Source organism: Salvelinus alpinus, chromosome 9 (assembly GCF_045679555.1).
Source record: "Salvelinus alpinus chromosome 9, SLU_Salpinus.1, whole genome shotgun sequence".
Classification (NCBI taxonomy): Eukaryota; Metazoa; Chordata; class Actinopteri; order Salmoniformes; family Salmonidae; genus Salvelinus; species Salvelinus alpinus.
In genome coordinates, this window is record NC_092094.1 from 81,654,431 (window position 1) to 81,679,019 (window position 24,589).

Sequence of the window (24,589 nt, forward strand, 5' to 3'; positions counted from 1 at the left end):
ACAGGGCAGAGGGAGGATGTCCTGGGATAAAACTTTCCCTTTTCTCAAAACACCAGAAAGTTTACAGTCAGCCAAGTGGGACAGCATCAGCGGGTTGAAGTGTGAATTTAAGAGCAGTGTCTCCCTCGAGTAAAAGGAAAACCGACTGTTCAATTTGGAAAATTAGAGGCGGTACATTTGATAAAGCACTTTAGATTCCACATGTTCAAACAGTATGGCTTTGTCTGTAGATTCAAATCATGTCGTAATAATGGCAATGTCGCTTTTATCTGACAAAATAATAATATATTACACTATTATTGAAATATGTAGTGTATATTCTAATTATAATGTATACTTATTTATAATGAATCATGTTGTTAATATGCACAGGCTATGCTATATGAATTGTAATACATTTATACAAATATTTCCAAATGTGACAGAATTCTAATTTCTGCATTTTATATAATCTTTGTAGTAGAGTAGAGAGAGAGAGCGAGACAGAGAAAGATGCTATTGTGTGAAAGGGAACATTAAACATCAAACTCAATTGGAACAAAATAGCAGTGGTTAGTTGATAAATAGCAGTGGTTAGTTGATAAATAGCAGTGATTAGTTGATAAATAGCAGTGATTAGTTGATCATGATCAAGAGTTAATATGTATTATTTATTGATTTTTACAAAATGTCATAAATGTCCTACATAGAAATACAAATACATTACATATATTGTATCACTGGTAAGAATACAAAGAGAATGTGCAAGGTGTTCTCAGCTGGTGGACGTTCTTCAGCATCACATGCCAAGCCTGTGTGCTTTATCTTTGCAAACCAATGCAAATGCTGTCACGCATACATTTTCTGTAGCAACACACACATTCTGTAGTTTTAAAGTTGGTTGCAACAGAGTGGAAGGGATGGTTGAGGCAAACACTTAAACAGCATCCAGGCATAAACACACACTTTAAAAATTAAGTTAAATTCATACCATATACACTACCGTTCAAAAGTTTGGGGCCACTTAGAAATGTCCTTGTTTTGAAAGAAAAACACTTTTTTTGTCCATTAAAATAACATCAAATTGATCAGAAATACAATGTAGACATTGTTAATGTTGTAAATGACTATTGTAGCTGGAAATGGCAGATTTTTATGGAATATCTACATAGGCGTACAGAGGCCCATTATCAGCAACTATCACTCCTGTGTTCCAATGGCACATTGTGTTAGCTAATACAAGTTTATAATTTTAAAAGGCTAATTGATCATTAGAAAACCCTTTTGCAATTATGTTAGCACAGCTGAAAACTGTTGTTCTGATTAAAGATGCAATGCAACTGTCCTTCTTTAGACTAGTTGAGTAGCTGGACCATCAGCATTTGTGGGTTCGATTACAGGCTCAAAATGGCCAGAAACAAATAACTTTCTTCTGAAACTCGTCAGTCTATTCTTGTTCTGAGAAATAAAGGCTATTCCATGGGAGAAATTGCCAAGAAACTGAAGATCTCATCAACGCTGTGTACTACTCCCTTCACAGAACAGAGCAAACTGTCTTTAACCAGAATAGAAAGAGAACTGGGAGGCCCCGGTGCACAACTGAACAAGAGGACAAGTACATTAGAGTGTCTAGTTTGAGAAACAGATGCCTCACAAGTCCTCACCTGGCAGCTTCATTAAATAGTACCCGCAAAACACCAGTCTCAATGTCAACAGTGACGAGGCGAGTCCGGGATGCTGGCCTTCTAGGCAGAGTTGCAAAAAAAAGCCATATCTCAGACTGGCCAATAAAAGGAAAAGATTAAGATGGGCAAAAGAACACAGACACTAGACAGAGAAAGATTGGAAAAAAGTGTTATGGACAAACTAATCTAAGTTTGAGGTGTTCGGATCACAAAGAAGAACATTCGTGAAACACAGAAAAAAGGAAAAGATACTGGAGGAGTGCTTGACGCCATCTGTCAAGCATGGTGGAGGCAATGTGTTGGTCTGGGGGTGCTTTGGTGGTGGTAAAGTGGGAGATTTCTACAGGGTAAAAGGGATCTTGAAGAAGGAAGGCTATGACTCCATTTTGCAACGCCATGCCATACCCTGTGGACGGCGCTTAATTGGAGCCAATTTCCTCCTAGAACAGGACAATGACCCAAAGCACAGCTCTATACTATGCAAGAACTATTTAGGGAAGAAGAAGTCAGCTGGTATTCTGTCTATAATGGAGTGGCCAGCACAGTCACCTGATCTCAACTCTATTGAGCTGTTGTGGGAGCAACATGACCGTATGGTACGCAAGAAGTGCCCATCAAGCCAATCCAACTTGTGGGAGGTGCTTCAGGAAGCATGGGGTGACATTTCTTCAGATTACCTCAACAAATTGACAACTGGAATGCCAAAGGTCTGCAAGGCTGTAATTGCTGCAAAAAGAGGATTCTTTGATGAAAGCAAAGTTTGAAGGACACATTTATTATTTCAATTAAAAATCATTATTTATAACCTTGTCAATGTCTTGACTGTATTTCCTATTCATTTTGCAACTCATTTCATGTATGTTTTCATGGAAAACAAGGACATTTCTAAGTGACCCCAAACTTTTGAAAGGTAGTGTAAGTACAGTGGCTCTGCAAGTAAGTCCTAATATACAGGATGTATTTACATTATTTGTTCATCTGCTACATTTCAAGTTGATATTCTAAACTGAAAACGTATTTGCAATTTCACGTTACAAACCATTCACAACACTTTTCGGGAAAAGCAAAATAGAATAAATATTAAAAGGAACATGATTCCTTGAGCACAATAAAAACAAACAGCCATCCCCTCAACTACACATTTGTCATGGTGATACTGGCAGCAGGTCTCTCATGTCATCTCTTAGTAGCATGTTTTAAACATTCTGATCAGGCCAGGTCTGCCTTCATTTGGCCATGCAAATTGTTTACTGACAACGTGAACTTCAGTCAGTGTCCCATATGGTTGTAGAGGTATGTAACATCACGTTTCTCTCCAAGTCATGAGCTACCATACCTTGAGTATAGCACAAGCTGAAAATTCACTATTATCCAAACACTACGATGGGAAACTGCTCAATTTACTGCTCAATTACAGTAAAAGTTCACAATGCAGTTTACAGTTCCCTTGGATTTCAAGTCTGTATATAATGCACCAATGCTAGATTGGTGTTGTGTCGGGAGGAATCCCATTGGATGTTGTCTATCACAGGTAGAACCAGACGTTGTTGAAATGAGTTAGGCATACTGTTTGTTTGCATGCTACTGTTTCACTACACCAACTCTTTGCTAAAGTGCTTCTTACAGTAGGTCTCTAAGCCCGTGCTGTGCCATTGTTTACCAAGCCTACAGGCCTGATGCCATGAGCTCTGTAACAGCACCAGGATCTCTGGGTCTGGATCTGCTCTCTGGTGCTGCTCCCACACTGGGATGGGTACTGGGTGGGTTGGGCCTGGGCAGATCACACTCAGGGTGGGTACAGTAGTAATCAGGGATCAGGGTCCACCATGGGATCAGCAGTGAGACATGCGCTTGCGGTACTGCTCCACCAGGGGCACCAGGCACTGCGGGGAGCCGCTCTGCAGGAGGAAGGGGTGTTCTAGCAGGTCTGTGGCGCTGGCCCTCTCCACTGGGTCCCGGGTCAACATACGGTTCAGGAAGTCTTTCAACACCGGGGATACCTATAGTGTAAAGTCCAAGCTAATTCAGCAGACATGTTGAAATAGAGAAAAGATGTGTGTGTGTGTGTGTTTCTGTGTTTCTGTGCATGTGTAAGAGAGTATCCCTCTATGTACTGTATGTGTTCTGTTTGACCTCTGACCTGGGTTGTGTTCCGTACGTTGGGAGCTGGCTCATCCCTCAGTCTTCTCATGGCTGCAATGGGGGTCTCACTGAAGTAGGGGGGCTCCCCATCCACCATCTCAACTACCATGATGCCCAGAGACCACACATCCACCTGACAGACACAACAAACCAGTATACAGTATACTGTATATCAGCAGTGTTGACATGCACATGAATACTGGACATCATGAGTATTTGTTTGGACACAGTTAGTATGCAGTAATATACCTGTACAGTTAGTTATGATACAGAGTAGTTTTGAATATCTTCTTTCTCACCTCAGTGCTGTATGGAGATTTAGAAATGACCTCTGGAGCCATCCAGTATGGTGTTCCTACTAAAGACTTCCTCTTGGGAATGTCCTTACTGATCTGTGCACAGAACCCAAAGTCTGACAGCTTGATCTGTACAGGACAGGAGCATTACAATTAAATTATCAACAGTTATGAATACATAAACAGGTGTGTTCTCTCTCAACTGAATTCAAAAGACTTACCCTCCCATCCAGTGTTAGCAGTATGGAGTCACTCTTGATGTCCCTGTGGATGACTCCCTGGGAGTGAAGGTAGGCCAGGGCTTGCAGCACAGCCTCACACACTGTGGCTATCTGCTCCTCACTCAGCCTGCATGGGGGAGTGACACAGATACACACAACACTCAAAACTGCACTGCAAAATGGCTGTTGTTGTGTCACCCAGGTGATGCTATAAATTAATGGTGGCATAGGTGAGGTTCAGATGACTATGTGCATTCAGAGTATCACGTTTATGCATTTTGAATATAAAGACTAGGAGATTTTGAACATTGAAGAACTGTGTTTCAGAAACTCCTCAGTAAATACCTTAGCACACATCTGCAGTTCAAATGACAAATCAGGCTCCTGAACACCACTCCTGAACACCACTCCTGAACACCACTGTTCTGGTAAATAGCTGAGGGATGGGGCTGGAGCTCTCAAATTCATAGACAGAGCTATGCATGCAAGGACTGACCATCCATGATATAAAAATTATAGTTTTGACCATGTTCTGAGGCTATACAATGTTTGTTAGAAATATAATTTTGACAAATAAATGGACTAAAACAAGCTTAGATTTTGGGTTCTGATGGGGTACGACAGTTGAACTATACTCTTTCTAAGTTAGATTCTTATTTATATTCTTAAAGAATCAATAGGTATATATAATTCATTTAAAAGTTAAAAAATGTAAGTAGCAATCGCAGATTGTTCCTTTAAGGCTTCCAGAACGATATTGATTGTTTTCAAAACTTATTTTGGGATGGATTGGAGTATGAAGGAGGTATATTTTAGCAAAGGGGTTTTATTCCAGATAGTTCAATCAAAACAAATACTAATCTTGGGTTCTGACAACCAATGAAAATTACAGACTCCATCTGGACCATTTTAATATGTCAGCTGGCTAGATAGAAATGCACTCTGTCCCCATGTCTCTAGATACCTGGTTTTGGGGTCAACTCCTATCTATGTAGTGAGAATGTGTCAACTTTCAGTTTGGAATTTAAAATACATTGACAGGTAGTGTTAATATGCATTGACAATTTGTTTATGCATACAGTTTCTGATATATTTAACAGCATGGGAGCATAGATTGAATCAAATTAAATTAACCATGTCATTTCAACATGCACAAATCTAATTATGTTATCAGATTATAGTTTCCCATAGGAGGACACAGTGTTTTGCTCTAGTATCAGTGAGAATGAAAGCAACTGTGCTTAGGTGCCTGTCCCCTCAAGCAGTCAGTACCACACTACCACATAATGGTGAAAATAGGTACTGAAGACATGACTCGAATTTTGCTTTATCATTCTGTCACACAAGTCTTTGAATTCTTGTCTCTTAAAAATGACTATATTTTACTTTTCATTGTTCCTTCAATACAATTTGCCCCCAATTGTTTATGGGGGAGTAGGTCAGGTCTGTGCTGTGTCTCCATACCTGGTCTCAGACACGATGTTGGTTAGTGCTCCACCCTCTATGTACTCCATGATGACCCAGAGCTCCTCCTCCACCAGGGCACTCTTAAACATCTCCACCACGTTCCTGTGCTGGTAGTCCCTCATGATCACCACCTGGACAAACAAATACAGTTGATAACAGAGGTGTCACATAATGTTACTGATGATTTCAAGAGGGCACTGATGGGCAAAATAGGATCTTTGTGTAGTATTGTCAGGGACAATAACTAACTGATGGGCAAAATAAGGACTAGCTGGATCTAAGGGGGCATGTGCCCCCGCAGTTTCAAATGATAACAGGTGGGCTCTGTTACAGATGTAGGATCTTAATTTGACCAGTTTCTCACAACCAGAAAATAATCCTGCAGCAACAAGAAATGTGAATTATTATGTGGATTATAATTAATGGACATTTTTGTAGGGGGTGATAATTTTCTTGTTAGAATAAATCAAGTCTGACATTTTAAAATGTAAATTATAAACTTTAGAAACGTTTTAAAATCTTGAATACATTACAATGTGCATTTCCTGCTGTGAAGGGATATTTTCTGCGACAACAGAGAGATCAAATTAAGATAGGATATACAGCACCATTCAAAAGTTTGGACACACCTATTCATTCAAGGGTTTCTCTTAATTTGATGTCTTCACTATAGAATAATAGTGAAGACATCAAAACTATAAAATAACACATGTAGTAACCAAAAACAAATCAAAATATATTTTATATGTGAGATTCATCAAATTAGCCAAATTAGCATTCTCTCAACCAGCTTCAACAGTCTTGAAGGAGTTCCCACATATGCTGAGAACTTGTTGGCTGCTTTTCCTTCACTCTACGTTCCAACTCATCCCAAACCATCTCAATTGGGTTGAGGTCGCATGATTGTGGAGGCCAGGTCATCTGATGCAGCACTCCATCAATCTCGTTCTTTGTCAAATAGCCCTTACACAGCCTGGAGGTGTGTTGGGTCATTGTCCGGTTGAAAAACAAATTATGGTCCCACTAAAATGGGATTGTGTATCGCTGCAGAATGCTGTGGTAGCCATACTGGTTAAGTGTGCCTTGAATTCTAAATAAATCACTGACAGTGTCACCAGCAAAGCACCCCCACACAATCACACCACGTCCTCCATGCTTCATGGTGGGAACCACCCATGCGGAGATCATCCGTTCACCTACTCTGCTTCTCACAAAGAGACGGCGGTTGGAACCAAAAATGTCAAATTTGGACTCATCAGACCAAAGGACAGATTTCCACCGGTCTATTGTCCATTGCTCGTGTTTCTTGGCCCAAGCAAGTCTTTTCTTATTGGTGTCCTTTACTAGTGGTTTCCTTGCAGCAATTAGACCGTGAAGGCCTGATTCACGCAGTCTCTTCTGAACAGATGATGTTGAGATGTGTCTGTTACTTGAACTCTGTGAAGCATTTAATTGGGCTGAAATTTCTGAGGCTGTTAACTCTAATGAACTTATCCTCTGCAGCAAAGGTAACTCTGGGTCTTCCTTTCCTGTGGCGGTCCTCATAAGAGCCAGTTTCATAATAACACTGGTGGTTTTTGCGACTGCACTTGAAGAAACTTTCAAAGTTCTTGAAATGTTCCTTATTGACTGATCTTCATGTCTTAAAGTAATGATGGACTGTCATTTCTCTTTGCTTATTTGAGCTGTTCTTGACATAATATGGACTTGTTATTTTACCAAATAGGGATATCTTCTGTATATACCACCCCTACCTTGTTACGACACAACTGATTGGCTCAAACGCATTTTAAGAAGGAAAGAAATTCCACAAATTAACTTTTAACAAGGCACACCTGTTAATTTAAATGCATTCCAGGTGACTACTTCATGAAGCTGGTTGAGAGAATGCCAAGAGTGTGCAAATATTGCATCAAAGCAAAGGGTGGCTACTTTGAAGTATCTCAAATATAAAATATATTTTGATTTGTTAAACCTTTTTGGTTACTACATGATTCCATATGTGTTATTTCATAGTTTTGATTTCTTCGCTATTATTCTGCAATGTAGAAAATTTTCAAAGCAAAGAAAAACACTGGAATGAGTAGGTGTGTCCAAACGGTTGACTGGTACTGTATGTATATGATGTATCCAACGTGATTTATTGGTGATTTGGGGTGTTGTTGTGAGGGTTTTGGGGGTCATTGAGGATGGTGTTGGCTGGAGGTCTTCATACCTCATTGAAAAGCAGCTCTCTTCGCTGTTGTCTCCGCAGGTCCATCATCTTCACGGCCACCTGCCTGCCGCTGTGTTTCTCCCGAGCAATACACACCACCCCCGTCGAACCTTCGCCAATCTTCACAAAGTTCTCCAGGTACGACCGAGGGTCCCCCTTGTCTACCACCATCTGCAGGGCAGCCTTAAACTGTTCATGGGTCACCTTGGGGGGGTCTGGTGGCGGCCTCTGGGGGTGCTGAGGGGGTCTGAAAGCAGGGGAGCATGTGCCTGGGGGGCTGGTGGCCAGGGAGCCGGTGGGGGAGGGCCGAGGCTGGGAGGGGCTGTCCTGCCTGGGGAAGGGAGCATTAGGGCAGCCTGAGTGTCTCAAAAAGGGGTCAGGGCCATTGAGTCTCAGGCCCATGTTGGGAGACAGTCCCAGGGTGTAGCTGGCTGAGGAGCGCACCGTCCTGTGGGGTCTGATGCCACTCATGAAGGGACTGCTGGGGGTGCTGGGTAGGAAGCCTGACTGGTGGTGCCTCAGAGCTGACTCTGCCTGGATGATGAGAGAGTAAGAGAGAGAGAGAGAGTTGGCTGTCTTCCCAAGGTCCCTCCCCTGCTTTATTACTGGATGTAAATAACAGTGCTTTACTCTCACACTATGCATTCACTTCACCTGGTACGCCCCTTGCTAAAAGGCCATACAGATATAGGATCTTAATTTGATCACTCTTTTGTTGCTGAGAATTTTTGCTCTTTTCATAAAGCCTACTTTTGACCAGTGAATAGCCTAACCACCGATCAAGCAACATTATGGACTTAACGTTCAAATCCTGTTGCTGCAGGATTATTTTGCTGTGATAATATAGGTCAACTTAAGATCCTACACTTGTAGGTACCTCAAAGTACCCTTGAGATCTTGCTAAACATAGCATCTCTCAACGTTTACAAGCACATTCAAGCAATAAAGTCACAAATCACATTTTAGCACCTCGGAAAAAACAACAGCATTAATTGAGCAATCGAGAAATTGGTTGACGTATGACTGTGAATAATATATCATAGTTGATTACATCAGCTAAGCTATGACAATGTCCAAATATAGATGAGAGATAATGATGAAGTGACATGCTTACCTTCAGGTCGTAGGAGGAGTATGGTCTGCTAGGGCTGTTGTGGGAGTGGATGTAGAGGTTGGTGCGGTACTCCGGAGGGGGGTGACGCCCATGATCAGGATGGGGCTGCTGGACAGCCATGGCTGGGTTGTAGAAGCATGAGAAGGGCCTCTGGTTGTGTGGCATAACCCTTGGCACCTGGAAGTCTCTCCTCAACATCAGTCTCTCTGTGGGACTGCCCACCTCACAGCTAATATAAGCCCCCTTAATAGGCACCTGTATGGGCTGGGATGGAACCGGGGGTCCCTCCAGAGAGCTGACACTCACCTCGTAGGTGGACTTAGCCCTGGGAAGATCCCCGTTGGGCTGCAGGGTGATGCTCTTCTTCATGCCCATTTGGGGCATCCCACTCTCACTGTGGATGTTATGAGCCCTGTCCCTCCACTGCTGCTGCTCCATGTCATCCTCTCCCAGGTCTTCATACTGGTAGGTGTCCCCCTCCTTCACCTCCCCCAGCCTGCCAAGGGACTGGGCCCTCTTCCTGCCTGAAGGGCTGCTCTTCCTTAGGGAGTTGGAGCTGGTCACGGACAGCCTGCTCATGTCGGAGATCATGGCTGAGATGTAGTCTCCATGGCCGATCATACTCCCACGCACAATGGTCTGAAAGGAGAGCAGTTATGTTCAGCCAACCACATTGACTGGAATGATCATAACATACTGAGAGGCCTGTGCATTTGGGTGTGGAATAAAGAGGGTGACACAACTGTCACTGGAAGATTATTTTTAGAACTCTGAGTCTGAAAGGGAAGTTATGGCATTCTTCAAAAATCCAGACTTAACTCGTTTTCCCAGTTAGTTTTGCTGGCAATATGTTGGAAGGACATATCTACATATTGCATGTTTATTTTGTAGCATAGATGGTGATTTCATATTTTGGCCTGTATGCAGGCGCTTCTATTTTGTAATGTGGGTTGTATAAAAACGGTAAAAACTGACAGATTCTTTCTGACAAGTAAAATATCTAGCAGCACCCAGAGAAAGAGCATTAACTTGCCTTGACAGAACAAGATGACACAGACTTAAAAATGCATTGGCAGAAGGCCCTTCAGTTTAACATATCAGAGAATAGGCCCATTGGCTGATTACTCAATCTCTGGGTAAAGAAAAGTCATGTTCACTGTTGTGAGAGTCTTCCATGGTTCTGTCTTTGGTATGGTGCTCTAGTCTGCTCTCACAGCTGCACAGGTGGCTTAAGGGCTATGTATACCCTATGAAGACGGACCCAGTGTCACAATGTCGTTTTTTTGTCACAAAAGGGGTGGCTCCGTGTAGTGTGTTCAGACATTCTACGTACTCCCGTGCCACACCACATTAAAATTGTAACGCGCTGTATCATTCCTCGCGTAGCCATGGGGGCAGCGTTGAAGCTCGCATGGTTTGTTGATCTGATCTATAGACTATGTATCAAAGTAACCTATTTTGCATTGATAAGTACATATAATCTCAGCCACTATTCAAACAATAAACCAAACAACATTAAAGGCTTATTAGAATCCCCACAAAAATGTATTTTGTTTAGAAGTGATAACTTTATTCTAGGCTATTTGAAAATGTAAAAGCAGTGCTTGTTTCTTCTTCTCTGTGACAAAAAAAGTATGACATTATATTTTTAGATGAAATGGGAGTGAATACATTGAAGCAGCATATCAAATTGGGATATTGTTGTAGGTTACACTGGCAAGTATAAGAATATTTGACAGGCCATATTATTTAATTATAAATCCGATTATATCACATGAGATGTGGGAAGCTAAAAGGCTAGCTAGCTTGCAATGTTTAGCCAACTTGCCAGCAGGGGAAGACAAGACAAGACAGACTTTCTTTTGCTTTCACAAGAAATGAGAAGACAACAAGAAAACCTCTGTCACCCCTTGATGAATGTTGCTATTTGGGATGGGTGAGGTATCAGGTTACCCAAAGGTGCACGTTGCTCTAAAATGTCTGACTCCACCCAGCGCACTCATGCGTGTAGATCTACGCACGTGAAGACTAATTCACATCCCACTGCATACCCTTTACAATGGACAGAATGCATCATTATTGTTCAAATGTAGCAAATGTGATCATGTTTCATGTAACCTCTCCAACCTTTGCCTCTGCCATACAGGCTACATCATTTACAGAACACAAGACTCCTCTGTACTACCAATCCAATCCTGATGATCCCATTAAAACCATGACTCTGCTTCATAAACTGACAAGGAGATTCTGAAACGCAAAGCTCAAACTTATCCACTGGTGGTAATGAAAATGTGTTATGTTTTTCTAAGGGGCATATCGGCACGAGCATTCAGTCTAGCGCAGAAATCTTTAGATTTGCAGGCTTTATCGCTCACTAGCATGTCCACTGCTGTACCTGCACTTTCTATTCCTCAGCGTGACTTCTGTGGGAAGGCACCATGGATCGTTATTAATTGCCTGCATTGAGTAATAAATCTTGGAGCCCTCCAAGGATTCATGTTGTACAGTCAGTGTACACAGCAGGGTCATTAGCTGAGCCCTGTGATAGATAAGAAAGCAATATGACAGGGAGAACAGCAAAGTGTTGACCACCACAGTGCTCTGCTGCAGTAAAGGACTCTGTACTGTAGTAAGAAAGCCTCTGCTATAAACGCTTTTGATGGAGGGCTTTGAGGCTCACTCATACTGGAATATTCTCAGAAATAAAATCCTATACATTTTCAACTCTTTTTAATCTGTTGGAAAATACATCAAGAGAAAAAGACACCCAGTGCATACAGCCAGTTGAGCTGAGAATAAGGCCCAGTACCTTCTTTGGATTGAGCTCAACTGGGGTGATCCGGGAGGGGTCCACCATAGGCTTGGGCCTGCGGAGGTTCTCTATCAAACTGTGCCATTGGGTTGGCAGGCCCACGAAGCAGCCTCGTTTAGCGTCAAAAGAGGTGTGCACCCGGTGCTCAAAGTTCTTTGGTGCTGAGATCTCTGGCCTCTTCTTTTTCTTCTTACGAAACATTGTCAGGTCCAGAAAAGTGACAGCTTGCCAAATTCAAGATGGCCCTGCATAGACAAGAAATATATATAACATGTTTCTAAATCTGCAGCACACTTAACATCTACTGTACTGTTAATACCATTGATAAAGTCACTTACAGCTCCTTTAATCTATGAACAGTTTATTATCCATCAATGTGTACGCCGAAGTGACTAAGCAATCATCAGATGCAGTACGTTCCCAGAAATCAAAATACAAGTGAATAAACTCAAATCTATCTGTCTAAAAAACATTTTCCATCTTCCAGACTGGCTTTCTGTCTGTCACTGGCCTTTGTGCTTTAGAACTTGTCTTAGGGGGACAGAGTGCATTGGGTTTGTAAGCCTGTGTGTAATGAAGGATATCTGGTCAATTAAGGCTGTTTCATTCTCTGTGCCCTTTTACTGACGAGCACACAGTCGGCCTCGCCAGAGCCCACAGGCTTTCAGAGCATTAGAGGGAGGAAAACACACTAACAGTCTACCCACTATGCTACAGTCTACCCACTATAATACCATCCCCATTCCAATGCTAGTGAAGAAGCATGAATTTTTCTGGCTTGTAGGGAAAGTAACCACTCAAGCTTTAGATATAAAGCCCTCTGCACTGACAGTGGAGTGGTATAGTGTAAGCCAAGGACACTGCTGTCATGTCTCTCATGTGTATCTACCACAAAGACAGTTATCAATTACATTACATCTAATGTCCTTAGCTGTACTAGGATATAATTCACCCACATTTATGCGTGCGTATTTTCTTGAAAATATAATAGGTCATTTGAGCTGCTCTTTGATAAAGTGCTGTTGGAGAACATGTTTTGTTGAAAGCTGGTGGATGTTTGTTAGAACATCAAATGGGAACATGGCCGGTGGCCCACTGTAACAAGCTGGCATGACACGCTAATGACGTTGTCATATGTAACACAACAAATGTGCCTTCAGTTGAATATGGCACATCTCCCATGATGCATTGTGACACAGTGGGAGTTTAGGAAATCACTACTACGGCATTCTATAACTCAGCAGGCCATCACACTGGCAGCCTCCCCTCCCACACTCTACAATCCCAATCTCCCCCCTCCAAGGATAATTCAAACAGAAGGTTAATATGCTAAGTGTTGCATAAGTGTATCATTCTGTGCTCTCCCTATGTACGTAATGTGGAGCTGGGAAGGAATTTAATTCTGACAGGGACACTATAGCGTGAGGGAGGCTGGCAGGAGGTGTGGTGGGTGGGCTTGAGGATGGAGCGGGGACCACAGAGCAGGGTAGACCTGACTGTGATTTTAGACGGGGACCTTGTTTTTCACTCTAAAACACGAAAAGGCTTTTAAGGAGTGTTTGTCTTTTGAGTTTGATTAAAGAAAGATTTGAAATAACCAGAAAGTACATGACTGTTTTTTCGCTCCATATGCCTGGTTCTCTGGTTCTGTGTCTGTTCAGAACTGTGCATTTGCAGATGTTGGCACTACTGAGCCAAATATTTACACAAGGCTCTTGTGTTTCCTGTACAATCAGATCTATCAATATTTACTCATGAGTGAAATGTAAGCTACTACAGTCATCCGGTGCCAGTGATAATGGGATGATACCATCACAAACAGAATGGCTGCTCTCAGTGCTCTGTGCTGTGTGCTGCTACTCTATCAGGCATCATCGCTTTGCAGAACTGCAGATTACAAACACAACATTATACATTACTATATCCCTTCTATGCGGTTCCTTTCAGAATAAATGGGAGTTACAAAGTAAAGAACCAAGTAATTAGACACAAATAAAAACACAGTATCTTGATTCATTCTCAACAAAATGAATTGAAAAGTAGATGATTTACAAGTTGTGATCACAGGCTTCTGCCCTTACATCGACCTCTCAGAATCCACTAAGCTTATGACTGTTCAGATAACAATATCTTTCATTTCAGCCCATAGGAAAATACTGTATATATATGCATGCAGAGCGGAACTTGCAGTTGCTATAATAACGGTTTCTGGTCACATACTTCTGAACTACAGGGACTTGACCCCATGCCTCAGCAGCTTGCCTTGAATCTATCAAAGTGCTGAAGCAAAACTTGGCCACATGCTGTCAAGGATATCAGAAGCCATAGAGGATGAGGTCATTCTAAATTGTGCTACACTTGTTGATTTCTTTCCAACTCCATGAACACACGTGCAAACATAGCATAGATCCAAATACCTGCCATGAACACAGAACCAATCATGCGTCCCTTTCACAACTGATTTTTAAAGATTGATGGTTCAGAACCATCAATTGTTCAAAATCACTTTTCAAAGGGACACATGCTAAAATCTTTACCAGGCATACTGGCCTACTTAACGTTAGAAAACATACTTACTCTTGTAGTACAGTCTGATCAATAATCACTCCTCTAATTTGTATGAATTACAACCCTGGTTTTTAAAAACAGACAGCCTATAATTCCAGAATGTGTCAGTGTCCCTGTAAACAACATACCTCAGAGCGCAAACATGCCTTCAAACCCAACGCCCATCTCTAGATCTAAAAACAGCCATACCACCCTGTGAGCAGCTTTAACAGGCAGACAAGCCTCTCAGTTATCCCATCAATCCAGACCCATAGAGGACAGGACTAGTGATGGGGGGCGTATGCACCCCTTACCGTATTCTTAGAAGGGGATATAGAGATAGCGAGATATAGAGAGATACGAGAGGTATTGGATTTGCTGGATGTGAGTCCACCAAGCTCAAGTGAATGTTTTCCCTATTTTGTCCTGATTGTCTTTCCATCCCCTTTGGCAGACTTGCACTGATGTAGGGAGGATGAAGGTTACTATGCTTGTAAGATCAGTAGCGTGTTCAGCCCTCCTGTGATCCAATTTTAGGACACAGTTTCTCCCACGAGTGCTGACGCACGTTTGTTGTTCACAAAATATGTGTCAAATTGTGAGGTGTGGGTGGGAGATGGGACAGAAGGTTATCCTCTTTTTGTGTTTGTCAATGCATGAATAATCCAGGGTTGAATTACACAGCTAGACCTGTGCCATGGCATAGATACCATCAAGGTCTTAACTGCTGTTTTGGACTCTGCAGTGCGGTGGTGTGGGCTCAGAGATTTCTATTCTATCAGCTTCATTATGATGCCCGTTTTGCCCTTTGAGTGTAATGAGACTGCATTGCCTCTCAAGGGGGGTGGAGGTGGAGGGGTATGTTTTTTCAGTACACAGACACGCACGCATGCACACACACTCACACTCACACTCACACACACACACACACACACACACACACACACACACACACACACACACACACACACACACACACACACACACACACACACACACACACACACACACACACACACACACACTCTCTGAGGGAAGGATAAAGGTACACAAGAGCTGGACGTGACTGGACGGCACAATTGCAGTGTTTATGATTGTGGTTGATGCTGCCCTTTCCTTCAGTAGCCATGCCTGTCTAAAGAGTCACTTCTAGTGGCAATAACAGAGCTGAGTCAACACGCAATAGGGTGATGATTATTGTTTTAATTTAAACGTTTAAAAGGTGTAATAAAACTCGATTCTTATGACACATAACAGTTTTTTCCAATTGCTAACACACTAAAATGACATGCACAGCACAATTATTTAAACTGACACACAGAGAGCAAAACCTCTTCTCAAGTCTCCAAAAGTCTAAACACATTTTCTGCTTTACACACATTTTGCAATTCAAAATGGCACTTTTTAAATGCACTGCACACGGTTCTCTGCATAAGACACAACAATCTGACATAAAGTCACATGTTTGCCATTTCAAAACACTGCCATTCAAAATGACACTACATGAGCTAATTGGCCAATACATGTGCCACCTGACCAAACACCTCAATGGTTAATTGTTACCACTTCAATCAGGAAGTAAGCACTATGAAAAGACCACAGGTAAGCACCTTTTGTTTTACAACAACAATGGAAGCCGTTGCAGAGAGAGGAAGAGGAAGAGGGAGGGGGAGGGGGAGAATGAGAGGGGGAGGAAGAGTGAGAGGTAGGGGTAGAGCTGGTAGAGGAGTTCATGGCCAAAGAAGACAACAACTTTCAAATGAAATCAGAGCAACCTTAGTTGATCATGTCATCAACCATGGGCTGACAATGCGAGAGGCTGGACAGAGAGTGCAGCCCAACTTGAGCCGTTGTCATCCAGGCATTTAGACTGGAGTACAGGTATGTAACCAAAATGTATTGTAGTACACCCCATGTCATAGTGTATCAGTTGGGTGACACCTGTTGACTTCATGAATGGCTGATGTCATACACTAACTGCACAAATTTCCTATAGAATTTACTCTACTGTGGGGGAAATATCTTTAGGCTGCATTGTCCAAGCCCTATATTTTTGTTTTTTTGTTTTTCTAAAGGACTGAGAGACGCAACCATGGTGGAGGAAGGGGCCAAATGTTCACCGGGGTACAGGAAGCTGCCATTGTAAACTTGGTTTTGGAAAATAATTTAATCAGATTACGAGAAATTCAAAGCCACATCATCCAAGACAACACCATATTCAACAACATTCAACGAGTCAATCTGTCCACATTGGCTCGCATTCTCAAATGAAACCAAATCAGAATGAAACAACTTTATAAAATGCCGTTTGAGAGAAACTCTCAAAGAATCAAAGAGGTCAGACGAGCATATGTGGATGTAAGTACAATATTGACTGCAGTACACTACACGCAACATTGTTTCCCAGTGTACTGGATAACACCATATTGGCTGCTTTTGTTCTTTGTTTTCAGGGAGTACTGGAAATGGATGCTCATGCAATCCCACATGAGTTCATCTTTATAGATGAGGCTGGATTCAACCTAGCAAAGACCAGAAGAAGGGGGAGAAACGTCATTGGCCACAGAGCCATTATAGATGTTCCTGGCCAACGTGGTGGGAACATCACAATGTGCGCTGCCATCTCCAATACGCATGGTGTCCTCCACCGTCATGCCAACCTTGGACCATACAACACAGCCCATATTCTCACATTTCTGGACAGACTCCACAACATTCTCATACCACCAGAGCGTATGAATGATGCAGACCATCAAAGAACCCGGTACGTTGTAGTATGGGCCTCTTGTGCAGGCTATGGAAGAGGCATGTGATGAGATTGATGTGGGTGCGATTCAGGGATGGATAAGGCACTCAAGGCACTTCTTCCCTCAATGTCTGGCAAGGGAAGATATTGCCTGTGATGTGGACGAGGCGTTGTGGCCAGACCCAGCTGTGGCCTGTGATGTGAGACGAGGCGTTGTGGCCAGACCCAGCTGTGGCCTGTGATGTGAGACGAGGCGTTGTGGCCAGACCCAGCTGTGGCCTGTGATGTGAGACGAGGCGTTGTGGCCAGACCCAGCTGTGCGGCAAGATGCTGCCTAATTATTTTTCTTGACTCTTTTTTCTATATATTTTTTCTGCACATTTTTTCTGCAATTTTCAGGTTTTCTTTATTTATTTTTTTCCTCCACTTTTTCATATTTTTGTTCAGTCCAATGTAAATATATCTGCTGTACATATGTTGCACTGACTTGTTTGGTGAAAAATAAAAAAAATGTTTCAACAGCATGTGTGTATATCTGCAAATATTTCTGTGCATCTGAAGAATTTTCTACAATTTGAACTATTTTAGTATTATGGCAAAGCATACTAAAGATGAGAGTGCTTTTCATTATGCCCAACAGTGTGTAGTTGGTTAGACAAAAATCTGGTAATATGAATGAAGTGTGTGCCATTTCGTGCAAACGTTTGATTTTGATACTGCTATATGTAGTTTTGGTTGCAGTGCTTCTTTTTGCAGGATATACAGTGGGGCAAAAAAGTATTTAGTCAGCCACCAATTGTGCAAGTTCTCCCACTTAAAAAGATAAGAGAGGCCTGTAATTTTCATCATAGGTACACTTCAACTATTACAGAAAACTCTTTAAGAGGCTCCTCTGTCCTCCACTCGTTACCTGTATTAATGGCACCTGTCTGAACTTGTTATCAGTATAAAAGACACCTGTCCACAACCTCAAACAGTCACACTCCAAACTCCACTATGGCCAAGACCAAAGAGCTGTCAAAGGACACCAGAAACAAAATTGTAGACCTGCACCAGGCTGGGAAGACTGAATCTGCAATAGGTAAGCAGCTTGGTTTGAAGAAATCAACTGTGGGAGCAATTATTAGGAAATGGAAGACATACAAGACCACTAATAATCTCCCTCGATCTGGGGCTCCACGCAAGATCTCACCCCGTGGGGTCAAAATGATCACAAGAACGGTGAGCAAAAATCCCAGAACCACACGGGGGGACCTAGTGAATGACCTGCAGAGAGCTGGGACCAAAGTAACAAAGCCTACCATCAGTAACACACTACGCCACCAGGGACTCAAATCCTGCAGTGCCAGATGTGTCCCCCTGCTTAAGCCAGTACATGTCCAGGCCTGTCTGAAGTTTGCTAGAGAGCATTTGGATGATCCAGAAGAAGATTGGGAGAATGTCATATGGTCAGATGAAACCAAAATTGAACTTTTTGGTAAAAACTCAACTTGTCGTGTTTGGCGGACAAAGAATGCTGAGTTGCATCCAAAGAACACCATACCTACTGTGAAGCATGGGGGTGGAAACATCATGCTTTGGGGCTGTTTTTCTGCAAAGGGACCAGGACGACTGATCCGTGTAAAGGACAGAATGAATGGGGCCATGTATCGTGAGATTTTGAGTGAAAACCTCCTTCCATCAGCAAGGGCATTGAAGATGAAACGTGGCTGGGTCTTTCAGCATGACAATGATCCCAAACACACCGCCCGGGCAACGAAGGAGTGGCTTCGTAAGAAGCATTTCAAGGTCCTGGAGTGGCCTAGCCAGTCTCCAGATCTCAACCCCATAGAAAATCTTTGGAGGGAGTTGAAAGTCCGTGTTGCCCAGCAACAGCCCCAAAACATCACTGCTCTAGAGGAGATCTGCATGGAGGAATGGGCCAAAATACCAGCAACAGTGTGTGAAAACCTTGTGAAGACTTACAGAAAACGTTTGACCTCTGTCATTGCCAACAAAGGGTATATAACAAAGTATTGAGATAAACTTTTGTTATTGACCAAATACTTATTTTCCACCATAATTTGCAAATAAATTCATTAAAAATCCTACAATGTGATTTTCTGGATTTTTTTTTCTCATTTTGTCTGTCATAGTTGAAGTGTACCTATGATGAAAATGACAGGCCTCTCTCATCTTTTTAAGTGGGAGAACTTGCACAATTGGTGGCTGACTAAATACTTTTTTGCCCCACTGTATGAGGTATTTTGCCGTTTGGGTGTGTGGTTTTGTGAATTGTGTTAAGTATTTTGATAAAACCAGCCTAGTTTGCAAAATTGTGTTTTAGCAATTGGGAAAAACTGTAAAGACATACTCCCTCCATGTATATTTCATTAGTAAGTGGTCTGGTATATCATGCAAGTGGTGTGCAAGCAAATGAAAGGGGCGATACACTATAGAACCTGCACTAAGTTACTCGTTGCCGGAGTGTGACTGCACGCTAGACAGTAGAGTCACTGGGGGCAGACCTTCCTCATAGAGGGAAATGGGGTTTCTTTGCTGATGGCCTCAATCATCATGTTACCATTACTCAGTATAACATGAGCTGTTACAGGAGAGGGTACAGTACTCTACACCACAGTACATCATATAATAGGAGATAAATGATACACATCCAAAAGTGGTCATTGCAATGAAAAGAAAGAAAGTGCATTTGTGCTTAATAATGCTTGCTTCTCTCAAGTGTGGTGTTTATTTGAGCTAGTGGTACAACAACAGCATTTAAAAACAAAAAAACGTATTGTTATATCGCTAGCTCAAATAAACACCACACTTGGGAGCAGCCAGCTATGTACAGTATACCCTGGGGCTAGATCATGAACCACATTCATTAGACACTGTAGTTTATTCAAGTAAAGCTCTAAAACAGAAGAATATTCTGGAAAAGTGAGTATGCAAAACTCACTGAACTAGGTCATCTGCCCTTGCAAACTCCTGTTAAGTAAGCAAGTCAGAACTGCATCAATAACTGAAATTCTGGTTTTAAAGAAAACTGAAAGCTTTTCCATCATGTTCTTAGTCACTCAATGAAAAGAAAACTAAGAAATTAGTTTCAGAAATTAAGAAATGTCCTAATCCTACAACTTTGCGCTGTTTTAACTTCTAGGGTAGAAACAGTGCATGACTGCACATAACTTTTGGGTGAATATTGACAGTATGGAGTGGAGGAATAGTCCAAAGAGAGAGAAAGGTGGGGGGGTTATTTAGCGAGGGCTGTCAGTATTGTTGCCTGACACTGACAACATTTCAATAGGTACACTTCTCTCTTTGTGTTGGAACCTCGCCACGTGTTGTCATCCCTCCTCATCACCAAGAGAGTCAATGTCTTTTATATGTCAACCTTGACTGGCTTCAATGGCTGTAAACAAGCCATAATAGGAGGGATTTGAGAAGGGGACAGGGAGCTTGACAGAGAATATACATCATTCTGCCTGAATTAGATTGGCACAGATTCTCCAGGCCCAGTAAGTGTGAGAGAAAATGGCTTAGTTCTTCACTAGGCCAGAGTCGACGAAACACTAACAGAGTCATGTGAAGTAAAAGCTAGCTCTTATCTACACCAAGCACCTTGACATAATGACACTGTAAATACAGCACATCTCAAGTCGTAAGCCCTGATGTGCTATTCCCCCTGCATGCCTCCAGTGATGCTGCTGACACATGCCTGTACCAAATGCTCTAAAAAGTCCTAGCTCCCAAATCGCCCGGCCATAGGGTGATACCTAGTCAGTTGAATCAGAGAGGTGTGGGGGGCTGCCTTGTCAGCTCAGGGATTCGATCCAGCAACCTTTCGGTTACTAGCCCAACGCTCCTACCAGCCAGGGAACCTGCTGCCCCATATAGAGTACTTATAACTGTTCCACTGAGGCCTATAGGCAGTAGGGAAGTGAAGTACAGTACTGACCCGCACTCTGTTTGATTAAAGATGCTACTGGCTTCCACCAGTCCTTTAAACAATCTGACTCTCAGCAGATAAATACATATAATCTGGTTAGTCCAATGAGACAGGCCAAATGGCCTCTCAGGGGTGTAATTTATTGATGCAGAATTCCGCCCTAGCAATCTTTACTGTACACCCTTCTTCCTATGAAAGGGACAAAATGACAAAATATATGTTTTCCCTCCATGTTATCAATTTGCGGCAGCTTAGTTCCTCTTCCGTCACCCAGTATGGGCGCTGTCTCATCACACAGTGTGACTGCAGGGCATACTGTCCTAATTTTACTTGGTCGTGTTCTAATCCTCATTGTTTGACATCTCATGGCCAGTGGCCACAGAAAACTCTTAATGCCCACTCTCCTGTCCTGTCCTGTCCTCTCCTCTCCTCTCCTCTCCTCTCCTCTCCTCTCCTCTCCTCTCCTCTCCTCTCCTCTCCTCTCCTCTCCTCTCCTCTCTTGGAAGATACGACTGTGAGTCAAGCATTCCTCTTGCCTCCAGCAGGCCCACATGGGCACAGTGCTGGGCTGTATGCTAAGGGTACAGTATGGGAACTTTGTCTCGGCAGCACCTGTGTGCTTCTCCATGTGGTCCGTCTGTCACCATCCCAGCTGTACCTGAGACAGGCCAGCTCGTTTGTCATCGCCTTGACAGCAATGTGAGGCAGCGCTAGACCGTGAACTTTTAGAAAAATGAGGGACAGAAAAAAAGGGTTCCAAAAAAGTAATGACGTGAGAAGAGGAGTCACGAGTGTGTATGACATGTCACTCACCCTCAGCTAGCATATGTCCACCTGGCTCTGTGCGCTCCATAAAACTCTTCTCTCACATACTCTTTCTCTCCCTCCCTACCTGGCCTTCTTGAATATCAATGAGAAACCTGAGAAACAAACACATGGCGTGTCCGTTACTGCTGGCTGTGGTATAAAGAGTGTCCAAAGTGTAGTGTTAACTAGAATCTGTAGAACCCCCCCCCCCCCCCCCACACCAACTAATTAAATACACTTACAAAACATAGAACAGGGTTAATTAATGACCGATCAGGTTATCTGAGTGCTGATTATTGATTAACCTCAATTAATCCTCCAGCACCTATGAGTGGAGCCTCTGCCACTCCTAACCATCCCTGGTCTGGGGAAGCTGAGCTCTATAGATCTGTTGATCCAGGATGTCCCAGAGCAGCGCTTCTCTGTCTGATGGTTCTAACTGGCCATTAGCCTGCTAGTTAACAGAGGCAACCCTGTGCTGTGCAGCAGGTGCAGAGGGGCCTTTCAGCTGAGTCAAACGGGGTCAACTACTCACAACTAATTTACTGGTGTGAGAGGTAAGTGGTGCATGTCATACTGCTGCAGTCAAACATGTATGATTAAGGCATAATTGGCAGTATCACTTCAGGGCCTGTGGTTAGAGTTTCAACCTATGGCAGTTATAAACCAGAGCAGAGATAGGCCTTACCACTGTTCACAGGAAAGAGAAATTCGTCAAGTTGTTGATCGTACCAGCAATCCCATGAAAACTATATCCCATTATATTATCTCCTTGATGTAATTACTTAAACAAGACGAGTCTGACGTAGACTATTAATGTAATATAATCTACAGTATAAAACCTTGTAAATTGGCATGAGTGGTTAATTGTCAGTCTGCCACTTGGTCTCTGCTATTCGCTGAGCAATTCTTCTCTGTATCCTCACTTCCACAGAGTACAAACATGTAGCAGTACATTACAACCATCCTGGCACACTAAAGGAACACATTTTGTGCATGATGTCACAGAGCAGAAGAAGAAAGCTAATGTTTATCTAGCAAATCCCACACTCGTCAGTTTGTTCCCCTCCCTCGGCATCCACGTAAGCATAACTATACATACAGCAGCTGGATCCCTCAGTCAGCTTACAGTCAGCTTACAGTCCCAGATAAGGACAGATGCATAGGGACAACAATGAGTACCTTTATTCTCAGTGCATGCATGCAATGAGCATGAAATACTATAGCTTTGTATGTATTGTCTTAACATGATTCATTCTCAGTCAAAACACAGAAGTATCTGCTTGCTCACCAGCCACTCTGGGAGATCATTTCAACAGAAGCTGAGGACAGAGAGAGAGAGAGAGAGAGAGAGAGAGAGAGAGAGAGAGAGAGAGAGAGAGAGAGAGAGAGAGAGAGAGAGAGAGAGAGAGAGAGAGAGAGAGAGAGAGAGAGAGAGAGAGAGAGAGAGAGAGAGAGAGAGAGAGAGAGAGAGAGAGAGAGAGAGAGAGAGAGAGAGAGAGAGAGAGAGAGAGAGAGAGAGAGAGAGAGAGAGAGAGAGAGAGAGAGAGAGCGAGAGAGAGAGCGAGAGCGAGAGCGAGAGAGAGTGCAGTGGACGGGCAGGTGAAAGCAGCCTTTCAGTCAGTCTTTTCTTCTCTCCCTTATTACCACCTGGGCTTACTGCATCCTGTTCTCTCTCTCTCTCTCTCTCTCTCTCTCTCTCTCTCTCTCTCTCTCTCTCTCTCTCTCTCATCTCCTCCACCACCGCTGTTGCCTGCCGACACCGCACACACACACACATAGACACACACTATCCTGTTCATTATCAATGGAGCTAAGCCTCTTTTCCCTTTTTCTGCCCCATGCCCCCATCCCCACTCCCCAGATGGAATACACAGGGTGTGTGTAGGGATTCATTAGTGAAAAAAAAAACGTCAGTCTCCTTACCTTGCCGATCGCTGAAGGAGGAGAGCCTTTCCTCCAGGAAGGGAAGAGGCTTGTGAGCAAGAGTGAGCACACACATATACACACACACACTTGTTATACACACTCCCTCACACACACACTCTTGCACATACACACATGCATACACACACACGCATACACACACACGCATACACACACACACACCGTCGAGGAGGGCTGGCTCTCAAGCAGACGCACACTGCAGGCTGCTGCTTGCTTGAGAAAGCCTGATGCATTCCTCCCTCCAGGCAGAAACACACACTGCCATCTCGAAAGCTCTTTGTTGGGGATGGTTCATCCCCAGCTCCCTCCGTGGCTAACAACTCGTCCGTGCGCCGCTACACCGCTGCCTGCTCCTGGGGACACAGGGTGGCCAGTGACAGGGACAAAACCAGAGGAAAAGCCCCATCCAAGATGAGAGAATATCACAGCCATGCAGAGTTCCTTCCCTCCCCCCTCTCTCTCTCTCTCTCTCTCTCTCTCTCTCCCTCTCTCACTCACACACATCCCCTCCTACTCTCTCTCTCTTTATCACCTCCCTCCCTCTCATTGGGTTGTCTTTGCAGTGGCCCTAAGTTGATAGCAGCGTGCTGTGTGCGTGTCTGTTTAGGCTTGTTTCCAATGACTGAAAGGAAAGTAGAGCTGCTGTACACACAACCTGGGATACCTTTCATCCATCT

The 24,589-nt window shown here is 43.2% G+C and overlaps 1 protein-coding gene across 2 annotated transcripts; it reads right to left on the reverse strand.

The window, feature by feature from the left end:
* Window positions 1-629: 629 nt before the first annotated feature.
* On the reverse strand, window positions 630-24,383 carry LOC139530752 (serine/threonine-protein kinase PAK 6-like). Of its 2 annotated transcripts, XM_071327419.1 has the most exons (9): window positions 23,892-24,383; window positions 11,929-12,176; window positions 9,120-9,758; window positions 8,006-8,539; window positions 5,788-5,921; window positions 4,324-4,450; window positions 4,106-4,231; window positions 3,805-3,939; window positions 630-3,664 (listed from the first exon to the last, which is right to left on the reverse strand). In XM_071327419.1, exons 2-9 carry the CDS (start codon window positions 12,130-12,132, stop codon window positions 3,497-3,499), a joined length of 2,067 nt encoding a protein of 688 aa, XP_071183520.1. In that variant the 5' UTR covers window positions 12,133-12,176; window positions 23,892-24,383; the 3' UTR covers window positions 630-3,496. The 2 variants fall into 2 exon arrangements, with proteins under 2 accessions (XP_071183520.1, XP_071183521.1); XM_071327420.1 differs by lacking the exon at window positions 11,929-12,176.
* Between the last annotated feature and the right edge of the window lie 206 nt (window positions 24,384-24,589).